General features: G+C 37.8%; 1 protein-coding gene across 2 annotated transcripts in view; it reads right to left on the reverse strand.

Annotated features, from left to right (window-relative positions):
- Positions 1 to 12,872, reverse strand: part of CORIN (corin, serine peptidase) — a 170,494-nt gene that overhangs the window by 49,719 nt on the left and 107,903 nt on the right. The window contains exons 7-10 of one of the 2 annotated variants that reach the window (XM_030011921.2): positions 8,491 to 8,598; positions 6,785 to 6,895; positions 5,737 to 5,853; positions 2,062 to 2,160 (exon numbers count right to left, since the gene is read on the reverse strand). In XM_030011921.2, the coding sequence (XP_029867781.1) occupies positions 2,062 to 2,160; positions 5,737 to 5,853; positions 6,785 to 6,895; positions 8,491 to 8,598 (435 nt within the window). The remainder of the gene's footprint in view (positions 1 to 2,061; positions 2,161 to 5,736; positions 5,854 to 6,784; positions 6,896 to 8,490; positions 8,599 to 12,872) is intronic. The other variant, XM_030011931.2, reaches the window with a different exon arrangement.

The raw sequence follows: 12,872 nt of genomic DNA on the forward strand, positions 1-12,872 counted from the left end.
TCTTGTAAGTACATTGGCAGCAAAAGGAAACATAAGAAAAATGTGGGTCTGCTGCTCACTGGGGCAGGGGTGACCAGGGACATGGAAAAGACCAAGGTATTCAATGTCTTTTCTGCCCCAGTTTTCACTGAGGAATGTCATTGGAAGGTTGCTTTATATCATCTTCAAAAGGTCATGGCAACCCTGGCACCTGATGACTGGAAGAAGGCAAACATCACATCCATCTTGAGGAAGTGCAAGAAGGAGGATCCAGGGGACTACAGTCCAGTGAGTCTATCCTCAGTCCCCAGAAAGATTATGGACCAGTTCCCTCTGGAAGACATGTCCACACATGAAGAAAAAAAAGGTGACTGGGAACAGCCAGCACGGATTTTTCATGGGTAAATCATGCCTGATTAATCTGATTGCTGTCTCTGACAAGATGACTGGCTGTCATTCCCTTTTATTCAGCACTGGTGCGTATCTGGAGTATCGTCCTGGTTTTTGGCTTCCCAGTTCATGAAAGACATCAACATACTGGAATGAGGTGAGTGGAGGGCCACCAAGCAGGTTAGGGGACTGGATCACATGATCTACAGGCAAAAGATGGGAAAAGAGGGTTTGCTCAGCCGTCAAAAAGGAAGGCTAAGGGGAGATCTTATTGCTGTTAACAATTACCTAACGGGAAGGTGTAAACCAGATGGAGCCAGACTCTTAGAAGTGCACAGGGATAGGATGAGAGGCAAAAGACACAAGCTGTAACACAGAGAATTCCAGTTACATATATGGAAAAAAGATTTTTACCACGAGAGTGGCCTAACACTGAAACAGGTCTCCCAGAAAGACTATGGAATCTCTGTCCTTGGAGATACTCAAAACTCAGCTGCACAAGGTCATGGGCCACATGACTTAATTGGCACTGCTTTGATCAGGAGTTTGGACTAGTGGACCAAAGGTGTGAATTAACTTCCTTCTAATGCTAAACATGATACTTATGATTGTCCTATTTCAGAATGTTAGGAGAAGCATTGATAGAAGCACATGTAAAGCATACGTGCCCAAGTATCTTGTATCTTTACTTTAGCAGCACCTAAAGGCCCCAGCATGAATGGTGCCTGTCTCAAACAAACACTTGTGGGCGACAGTCACAACTTTAGACAGACTGTGGAGTTTGGACTAGTTGGCCTTCCCATATCTGTTCCAACCTAAATGGAGTAACGTTATCCAAAAAAACTACCATATAGTACCAAATCATACCTTGCAGAGATAACTGCTCAGCACAAAGCAATTATAGGATATGTCTACATATTCACATGTAAGTGAATGCAAGCCTGTCCATGTGCCAAGGTGACCTGAATTGATGTGACTGTATTAACACATCACCAAGTTTTAATTAATTCTGAATAATTCTGTATACAGTTCTGCCCCAGTTTCAAAACCTAGCCAAATATACTTCTTCTGAGTATCTGTTCACAGTGCTGCATTGCAGAAGTGAGAAAGAGAGCTACTCAGAAGCAAGTGTACAGTGGGTACAGGAGGCTTGCATGGAGTGGTATAGACATAGAAACGAAGATACACAGTGTTGAAGACCCCAATCCTCTACAATATGTTTTGGTCAGAAGAGTAACTAGTTTTGCCAGTTTAAATGTCAAAATTATTCCTTCATAAATCGGCTAAAAGTTCTCCAGACTTCTAAACAGAGTACCATGTTTTCTTACATTTTGAAAATAAACCAGTAGCTTCTGCTTTACACTTACACTATGTTGTTTACTTTATGTAAACACTGAATGTCATTAAATGTTAGGAAAAAGTGCAACTACAAACACCCATTAAGAACGTATCAAAAATTCACAGAAGGGAAAATATCTCAATGTCAAATGTTATGAGTATCTCTTAGGACATTAATAATCAAGAGTTACGATGAAACTTTGGTCAACTTTGCCCTTTTCAATACTTAATCATTACACACGTGCATTAGATAGCAAATTAAAGTATTACTTACTGTGTCCTACCTACCCTGCATCCTATTATACTATAAAACACCCTAAAACAGTGACAGTATGAAGCATGTGACCTACTTACTGCAGTTTGTCTGGCTGTTTCTCATCTCACAGAGAGAAGTTCCACAGGGATCAGGACAGGAAGTACATCTCTGGTCTCCCTCCTGACAGAGGGTTTGACCTGAGGAAAATAGAAATTTACTATTCTAATTATTTACCAGACTAATAAAAATGACTGGAGTGTAGCAATGAGAAAATACAGAGTTTACATTACAATTAAGTATTTCCTTTACATAGCTGAATAAGTACCCTACAGCATTTCAAGTGCAGTAAGGAACTGTTGTAAGGAAGAAAAGTGTGCAGCACTGTCCAGATGTCACTTTTCTTTACTCCTATGTTTAATATAAGAATTTATATCCCAGTTTCTGAATGAGAGGTATGGATCTCTGAAAGCCATTTATCATGATTCTCTGGCAGAGTATGAAAAGTCACGTAAATCAGATTTCAAAGTGAACAATAGGTCCTAGCTGAAAGAGAATACCCTCTGGGAATTATTCTTCAGTGCCATTCAGTTGATCTGCTTCTCATTCTATGATTGTTTTGGTGGACAATAAAAACCATCCTGAAGAAAGGTCGTCAGAGCTGAAGCTTTATTGTCCTTCTTTGGCTCGTTAAAAAACAACAACAAATAAAACCCCAAAAGGCTATGGTCCTAAAGATGGAATTCAGAATAACTAAAACCAGTACTTCATCAAAAAGTTTCTGAGCACATTACCTGGGTAGTTAGTTTCTCTGACAAATACCTAGGCTTCTGTCTCATAGTGGTGATAGCTCCTTTCCAAACCGTTAAATTCTCTCTTCCATAGGACTTTTGCAAAATCAGTCATTTAATTTACTATTCTGTACACAGACACTAAACAGTTTGGATTTTATCATCTCATTCTATTTTAAATGGTTTATTGCAAGTATTGTTTAGTGTTTGTATTGCACTACTGTCCAGGAACATTAATCATTCAGTCATGGCATCATTATATTGGGCATACAGAAGATGCCGGAGAAACATCTTGTTTCAATGACCTTGACAACAACCTTGGCCCAAAGAACTGATGATGTAGTCATATTATTCATAATTATGTGGATTTTCTTCCCTTCATACATGTTACATATTGAAGCAATAGAAGTACTTTCTTTTGCTGTAGCAATTGACTGTCTTATTTTACAGGTGCATCTGATTGCAAAATGGAATTTGAAAGGTAGGGAAAACCATTTGACTTCTAAAGCTATCAAAAATCCTTACATTAAAATTAATTTTTAAAGTTTGCTCCAACTCCTTCTCATTCCACAGTGAAAGAGTTTCTCAACTCTTTAAAAATCCCTGTGCTACAGTGTAGATTCTTTTGATCCTAGCACAGTTAATGCTGAATTTCTATAAACGTTCTACCCTGCCTTTTGAAGGGACCACAGACCCAGCTGTGAGTACCTCTATGTTAGATTTCTATTGTCACAAAATGAATGACAGCAGTAATGTTAATAGTTGCCATACCTTTTATTTCCTTAAGGTATGTAGCAAAGGAGACCATTTTTCTCATTCAGATAAAGATGAAGCAATGGTCATCTGTAATCCCTGTATCTATATACTTGTACTATTACACAAGGTCTCTGTATCCTTATAAAGGCAAGTGGTAAGTCACTACATCTTGACCTCAGATTTCTATGCTGATTTCACACATTTACTGTGTTTGTAACAAAACTAATATTCCAGATCAGTTCAGCCCTAACTTCATTGCCTCTGCTAGGCATATCCAAATTGTTTGACTTGTAGAGCAGAGAAGTCTTTGTATTAAGTGTATGTACTATTACATTTTCTGTAGTTGCTGAAATCGGCAACATATGTAAGAAATACAGAAGAGTTACAAACAAGAATTCTGCCTTGCTTTTACATGGGCTTTGCAAGGAACTAAAGAGGAATAATCCAATTGAAGTCCAAATTCTGCCTATATATTCTCATGCAAATTTAGGATGGACAGGATATGCTTGCATAAAGGAAGAATTTTGCTCTACACAATATTGCAAAATATTAGACAGTTTTTTGCACATTGAAGAATGAATAAGTACAAGGAAAACTCACATTTAAAAGCTTTGCAGTTTAATGCTAAGCGGAAAAATCTTTTAGCATATAGGGAGATCATTGACTACATAATTATCACCCCATCCTACTCCTCTGCATTTAGTATCCTGGAATCTATATCTCTTCATCTCAGCAAAAAAAAAGATTTTTTTAACCATTTCTTCAACAACCACAGAGGCAAAAAGCACTGAAAACAAAACACGTCACTGACTTCTAGCACAGATCATGCATCAACATTTTCAGTGAAATTCTCTTTTACTACTGATAAACAAATTTAAGAGGCTTAAGTTGGGTGAATTTTAAAAATTGAAATGGTTGCTTACAGAATGCTCTAAATAGTTTTATACTTTTCAATTTATCCCATTCTCCTGCCTCATCTCTTTGATATTAAAAATGATAGTTTCATTATCAGCAAGAGAAATGGAGGATCATGGAGGTCATAGAATAAGACTGAGGTTGGACATCAGGAAAGACGAAGAATAAAAACTTAGCATTTTGTGAGACTGCACAGTCAGAACTTGGTCCTTGGTTTTTAGATTGCCACAGTCAGAACTGGAAGAAATTTCATGCAAGACCTTTTTGCAACATCAACATCAATTGTGAAAAGAATAATGGTAATTTCTGTGTTTCAACTTCTCAGTTATTTTTTGCAACAGAGATGTTTAAATTGGAGTAGTAAGATCCCACGAACTTGATATGAACAGAAGGGAGTGAGTAGACACACTCATGAAAGCATTTCCTCTAGACCGGTTTCCTAAAGAAATGAGGCTTATATAATTACACTGTGTATTTATCTTATGATAACAGGTCCGTTCTACTCTAATAACTTTTGAATAGGTTGTCTTACTACCACTACATCTGACAGCACTAGAGTTTTCTAAATAAATTGAATTACTCTAATTTCTTAAAAATAAGATTCATAAGAGAAAGACATTAATAATTCTCACATTGAAGGAAAGCCTACAATCCGAATCTATGCCTTACCAGAAACAAGAGACTTACATGTGAAAAATACCTTCAAATGCTGAAACCATCACAACATGACAACATTCCTTTCTGAGTGTCAAAATGTACCAGAGGACACAAGTCTTTGGGAAACTGTGTTCCAGGGCTCAAGAAACTGCCTGGTTTCCTTTTATTTCATACAATCCATCATGAGACAGCTATTAAGCAGCTGAGAAAACTTACATTCTCATATATTTTCCCTTAGTCACACAAAATCATTAGTTTACTTAGGAAAACATCTTTTCTCTGATTCTGAAGTTCTGATGAAAAAAAGATTTTTATGAGAAAATTCCTCCTCAAACAATACCAATTCCTGTGACAGTAGCTTCTAATTGCTGCAGACAATGTGAATATGCATTAACTTATTTCAGGTAACAGCTGATCATGTCAATGATCAATACTATCCTAAATATCACCTCCATTTCTTTAACTTTTTATATTTTTAGGGACTAATAAAACTCTTCTTACAACTTCATGTGTGATAGCAGACACCAACCAGCCTTAGCAAGTGTTATTTGAAAGGCAAAGAAAGTAAATTTTTCAGACAGCTTTAGCTAAAGGCACTTCAGAGCAAAGTAGTCAATGGTCGTTCAGTAAGAAGGGTAAAATGAGGGATATCCTTACTTTCACTGCAGTTTTCTTCATCACTTCCATCTTTACAGTCATTATCTCCATCACACTGGAATGCACTAGGAATGCACTGCCCATTTCTGCACTCCACCAGACCCTGACTATGACATGCTAGAGAGAAAAAAAAGATGATATTCTGATCAACTTCAGTTAATGAAGGTCTTAATTATTTTTTAACATTATCTTGAAGTTATTTTAGGAGGAGATGATGATACTGCTTAGCACTGAAGGTCCCTAGACATTTTTCATTATACATAGACTATGTTTTCAATAGCCTACAGCTGTGCTGGTCTTTAACTACAGGGACTGAAACTATGTATGTCAGGTATTAGCAACAGGCTGATATGAAGGTCCAGCTTTTCCAAGAAAAAAAAGCAAAACAGCATTTTTACTCATATAAAAATTGTCACCTTTTCTATGCCCACTTACTTATATACCTTTATTCAGATTAGGTTCTTAGATTTCAGGGAAAATCATAGGATAGTGGTTGCAAGGTCAAGCCCCGAATGGCAGCAAGAATCAAAGCAGCGTAAGCGTATGTCTCACGAGAACCTTACTCACATTAAAACATGTGCTAATTCCCCAAGACTTGATTTTGCAACCTCAGCAATATTCTAGTATAGTTGTTTTGCAGATATACACCATCATCATTGGAGCAGACAGAAGTCCAAACTCTGACAAGGTGTGATAGGTCACATACAGGCACATCAGAAAGCTGTCACAAACTCAGAATGCCTACAGTTTAAGAGGTTGTATACATTCGTTCATTACACTTTAATGGGACCATCACAATTAACAGAAAGCTAATTCTGTAATTAACAAGAAGCTGAAACACAAGGCAATGCTGGTACTTCTCAACAGTGGCAACAAAGGTTTAATTTGCTGCAGCTGTCTCTCAGAAGGGACATTTGTCAAGTGCAAACTTCTGAAATCAAATAAGCTTATAGTTTTGCCTTACAGATAATAAGTAAGTATGCTACTTATCTTACACTTTGTTTTTTTAAAGAAAGAAAAAAATAATTTAGAGATTAAGGGAACTTACAGCAATTGATTTCATCTGATTTGTCTATACAGTCATGGTCACCATCACATACCCAATCAGCTGTTATACATCTCCCATCTCCACACTGATGATGTGTCACTGGATTACAATCTAAATAAAACCCAAATTTGAGGACAAAAAAAAGGATGATAAGTTACCATTTGTATAATTTATATTATTGATCAATTGTTCTATGCCTATAAGCTAATCATTCTTACTAATGAGCCATTTTGCATTAGTAAATTACAATAAGATATTTTCTGTACCTGCAGATTTTTTTGCAGATGGTAGTTACGTATGTTCTGAATTCTATTGCCTACATAGATAGTGATGCACTCATTCCTTATCTCAGGTCCACAGTTGTTTCTATTTGCAAATAAACAAGTTTCTAAGATTTGTTAGGCAGATTAAAAGATCTTCCGGCTTCCCATCTCATGGAATGATTTTCAGTTAGACCAACATTTTCAGTTGCCATCAGAGAAAATCATTCTCTACATTTATCTTTTCACTAAAGAAGTAAAAAAGAAAAAAAAAAGTTTCTCAACTGCCATATTTGGCACTTAATCAGAAACTATGCTTTTTGCATACCCTCAGAATTTTCCATAAGAATGATCTACAAAGAAACTATTCCAATCTTCATCTTACTCTTTCTACCCAAATGCTTCCACAAATAAAGAAAAGCATTCTGTTGAGCAGGCTGGCTTTACACCAAAATAAATAGGAAGCATAGACACAGTCCAATCTGACAAATGTGCTGTGAAATCTATTTATAGCCTGTATAAAAAGTTAGATCTTAAATTTTATATAGAAAAGACTGTCTCAAGATAGGAATGGTAGGAATCAGATTAATGTTTAGAAAAGTCTTTAATCAAAATCAGTTTATGGAAAAAAACACAAAACAACCAAAAGTGCCAAACAGTTGTGAAAGATCTTAGAGTATGTTTAATTTGGAGAAGAAACATAAAACAAATCTCAGAAAAAATTGTGCCTTGATTTTCAGTTTTGAAATTTTCTGTGCTTTTCCTTAGGAAAGCAAAAGAAAAAAAGTGAGAAATAGTATTTTAACTTTTAAAGAATTATTTTAGAGCACTTAATTTTTCTCAGGTGTAGTACCAGGAGCAAAAGTTAGAAAAAATAAGGCTTTCAAAGTTTTCCAATATTTACATGTGAAGATTATTCTTTTTAATGGCAAAACTTCATTTTTTTCCTATGAAAGTTAATTGTAGGTAGAAAGACAAATACAAAGAGGCATAACATATAACGTGGATTGAAAACAGAATTTGAAAGAAACAGAATTTGATCATCAAAACATACAAGTTCACTTTGAAACTTATGTAAAAACAGTTGAGCTATAAAACAGTTGGTATCACCACTGTGTAGCCTCTTATGGTTTGCCTTAATCTCAGTTAAATTCAACCAAGTTAGCAAGAAAGCAACCATAACATCTTGAATTAGTTTAAAACAAACTGCAAATCTTTCTTCAAAATATTTCTTCAAAATACCACTACCTTCAAAATTTGGATTAACCCAGAACTCTCCTTTAAACCTTTTCAAATTGCATATAGAATTTGTGAGCTGTTTTCCCTTTGCCCAAAAAGAGTAACAGCAGGGTATGCTACTCTTTTAGCAATTTAAGGAAAATGATTGCTGGCTTAAGCAATACTGCTATCTTAAAGACTTGAGAAAAGCATAAAACTTTCATTTACCACAGTTCTGTTCATCGCTCAGGTCTCCACAGTCATCATATCCATCACAAACAAAGGTATAATTTAGGCATTTTCCTGTGTTACAACGAAATACATCATGACTGCAGTCTACAAAACAAATTTTTGCAAAATGTTAACATGACATTGGAATATTCATATAAACTATGAACACTCGACTGTATAGACTATAACAAGATTAGCTAAAGATACCTTCACATCCGGCTTTTCCAGAGAGAATGCCAGGATATAGAACAGCTGGGTGGACAATCCCTCCTTCCTGTTGAAGCTATGCCACTGGAACCAACGAAGTTCTTTGTGCCCTTTCTTACCACGATACGTGGGCATTTTAAATGAGCTCCTCCTTGGACAACATACAGAAAGAGCTCCAAGAGCAGGGACTGCAACACAAGTCTCTCCCCTCAGCTGAGATGCTCAACCACTAAACAACAGAATCATGCTACCCCTTGCTTCTCTCCTCTTGGCATGTGATTCCTGTGTTCATGATTGCATAGTGGTCACACTTTGAAAGAAGGATGTCCAAGTACATTACACACTGAAAGCTGCAGCACTTTCGCAGACGGTGCAGTGGGGTTTTTATCCCTCCAGATCAATGTCAGCCAAATGTTCCACCTCCTAGGTGAGTGCACCAACTTTAAGTTTCTCAAGGCTTTACCAACCTCAACTCTAAAACTTGAACATGAATAACTTCTTCCCCTTCCCCCACAGAAGTACTCATGCTTTCTACAAGTTTCACATCATCTTAGAAATCCCAAGCAGAATTTATAGCACAATGTGAAGGACAATGCTTCAGGACATAAAGTAAAATAATATGGCTGAGCCGTGAGCTTTGTAGTCAATAGTTAATTTAGCTTTAAAAGAACAAGAGGCATGAAACAGTAAATACCAAAACCCACAAACTAATAAAAATATTTAAGTTCTAGTTTCATGTAAGCAGAACAATAGCTGAGAGTAAAATTCTAAACTTTACTTGTTTTGAGTATGCAACAGGGTGAAGTACTCTGGCAACCTTTATCCTTATTGATCAGTTTGTAACTCTTGACAGTGTCTGTGCTTCCATTGCTCCTCAGGCAAATAAAACAAAGCTGTCTTTTCTATGTTGTTTCCTCTGGGTAAGTTTACTGTTTAATTTCCATCCAAACCCCCATTCCTGTTTACATTCATACCTCTCTAGCTGCAGCAGTGCCCTTTAGGGTATGACAGCTCTCAGGCCCACACAGACAGGGTAAACAAAAAGAATACAAACTTCCTTGCAAGGAAATAAGAGTCACTTGATGAAAATCTAACAGTCTTAACCTACATTTTCTTCAAGATATTGGCAATAATATATAGCATAGGGTAGCTAATTATTTCTATCAGAGTAAGATGGGCACTTGGCAGCTGCCATTTGTAAAAGGCTCAACTTAAATTTGTTAATGATGGGACAAGCCCTGTTTTCATAAAATTAAATACAAATTCCTATTCTAAACTCCACTAAACACAAATAAAGCCTGGTCAATCTTTTGCATTCAGCAATCCTTTGATCTCTGTTCATGCATACCCTGTTTTCACCACTTCACTGTTGCATCATGTGTCCTTCTGACCATGAATCACCTCAGCCCAACACTCAGAGGTGATTTTAGGAGTCCTACATTTTAAAGATGTATGTTTAAAGATATATGTGCAGACTCAATGTACAAATTCTTCCACTTCTAGAAGTAAATAAGACCTCAATTCAACAAGATGCTCTATTCTGGAGTGTGGCATGCAGTGGCACATATGTGTAAACATTTTTTTAAATTTTATTACTAAAATGATCTTCATCTTGTTCACTCTTTGTGAAAGAAAAGTATGACTGAGAAAGGCATATGAGGAGGAAGAGGAAGTGAGTGTATGTATTAGGGAAGTGTGTAAGCACAGCCAGTGAGATGTAAGAGAGCCTGTTGCCTTTGGTACGTTACATGTAAAACTTGCTCATCAGGACACTTCTGACAGTTCCAAGTTTTGGCACTGATAATTTATGCATTTGTAGATCAGCTTTACAGCTTCTTTCCTGTTCATATTCCTATGTGATAGCTGGCTGAGCTGAATTCTGATTCCTCAGCTGGTACCTTCCATTGCACAAAGTCACAGAGTAAATGGTATAAGCAACATGATGAAATCCTAAGTATCGGTTTTCGGCTGCAGTTGTGTAAAAAAGCGACACTGCTAAGTAAATTAAACTATACTTTCAAAAAGAGGGATGGATTCTGCTAAAGCCTAACTACTGCCTGCATACTTATTATGGCCCATCAAAGGGAAGAAGAGAAAAATGCATGTCAAGAGCCAGGAATAGAAAAGTGATTGCATCATGTGATCAATTTCTTGATGCAGAATCCTGAAAGGAGGTTCTAGGAAGAACTATTAATATGGAAAAGATTAAAACCAGAGACTTCTGCATTTCATAATGTATATCATTTTCAACATTAAAACTAAGGAGGCACAGCTGTAAGATTCACTCATGTAACTTTAGACATCTACCATCTACATCATTTAGTTTCTAAAGCACATATCCCATCTAAATTATCTGCTTAAAATCAGGCAAATCATGCATCAGCAGTGTCTGTTTCTCTCAGTTGAGTATCCATACAGCCAGTTTAGACATTTAGCTCAGATAAAGTCACCTGCACAGGGACAGACCACTCCCTCCCTAATGTATGTAACTTCATAACTAAAAACCAGAGACATCTCTGCAAGCTGGTAGCATCTAAAACAAATATAAGAAGTCCTGTATTTTGGGACTGTAGATGGGGGAAGCTTCTACAGGAACTTGGACATCCCAGGAGAATGCCTCTGTATACATTTACTTTTTTTTACCTGGAATTATGAACCAAACCCAATTGAGCGGTACCTTTTAAGACCAAAGGTACTGAGGTGAATGGGCTTCATCTCATCACCTCATCCTGCCATCGAAGGAGTTGACCACAACATTACAAGCACAAACCAATGCACCCACCACGCTACTGGAATTGGCACTGAAGCAGCAGACAAGCAAGCTGCTCTGCTATTACTGCAGCTGTCTCGTCTTTAAAAAAAATGGAGGAGGAATTATAGAGATGGATAAAAGAAATACTGAGATTAGTATGAATTAAATATGAAAGGAAAAATGTATGTGCACAAAGGCAACAGAAGCAAGAGCAGAACTAGATCTAAAGGAATGCTATATGTTAATTGCTACAGGGCACTGTAAGCATGACTTTATTTAAATGATCAGGCAGCAAGAGGATGAATAACAACCTGACCTAAAGATAAGGAAACAAGAATCATAGAATCATTTAGGTTGGAAAAGATCCTAAAGATCATCCACTTCAACTGTTAACCTAACACTGCCAAGTCCACCACTAAACCATGTCCCTAAGCACCACATCTACACATCTTTGAAATACCTCCAGGGATGGGGACTCAACCATTTCCCTGGGCACCTTGTTCCAGTGCTTGACAACCCTTTCAGTGAAGAAATTTTTCCTAATATCCAATCTAAACCTCCCCTGGCACAACTTGAGGCCATTTCCTCTTGTCCTACTGCTTGTTACTTGGGAGAAGAGACCAGCACCCACCTCACCACAACCTCCTTTCAGGTAGTTGTAGAGAGCGATAAGCTCTCCCCTCAGCCTCCTTTTCTCCAGACTAAACAACGCCACCTCTTCATAAGACTTGTTCTCTAGACCCTTCACCAACTTGGTTGCCCTCCTCTGGACACACTCCAGCACCTCAACGTCTTTCCTGTAGTGAGGGGCCCAAAACTGAACACAGTACTTGAGGTGCGGCCTCACCAGTGCCGAGTACAGGGGAACAATCACCTCCCTGCTCCTGCTGGCCACACTATTTCTGATGCAGGCCAGGATGCCGTTGGCCTTCTTGGCCACCTGGGCACACTGCTGGCTCATATTCAGCCAGTTGTCAGCCAGCACCCCCAGGTCTTTCTCTGCCGGGCAGCTTTCCAGCCGCTCTTCCCCAAGCCTGTAGCGCTGCATGGGGTTGTTGTGACCGAAGTGCAGGACCTGGCACCTGGCCATGTTGAACCTCGTACAATTGGCCTCAGCCCATTGATCCAGCCTGTCCAGATCCCTCTGTAGAGCCTTCCTTCCCTCAAGCAGATCAACACTCCCACCCTACTTGGTGTCATGTGCAAACTTACTGAGGGTGCACTTGATCCTGAAGATCAAGAACAACCCTGAAGATACAAGGAAAGCAAAAAAATGTAAGTCTCAGGAATATTTTCCAAAAAATATTCAATCTCTAAGAATGTAAAATGCTTGTCAGAAGAGTAAATCATCACTGCCAACCAAAAAGAAGCCAAGACATTATGAGGACACAAAAGCCAGTGTTTTTCACTGTGAAAAACA

The sequence above is a fragment of the Aquila chrysaetos genome, chromosome 1 (genome assembly GCF_900496995.4).
Source record: "Aquila chrysaetos chrysaetos chromosome 1, bAquChr1.4, whole genome shotgun sequence".
Taxonomy (NCBI): Eukaryota; Metazoa; Chordata; class Aves; order Accipitriformes; family Accipitridae; genus Aquila; species Aquila chrysaetos.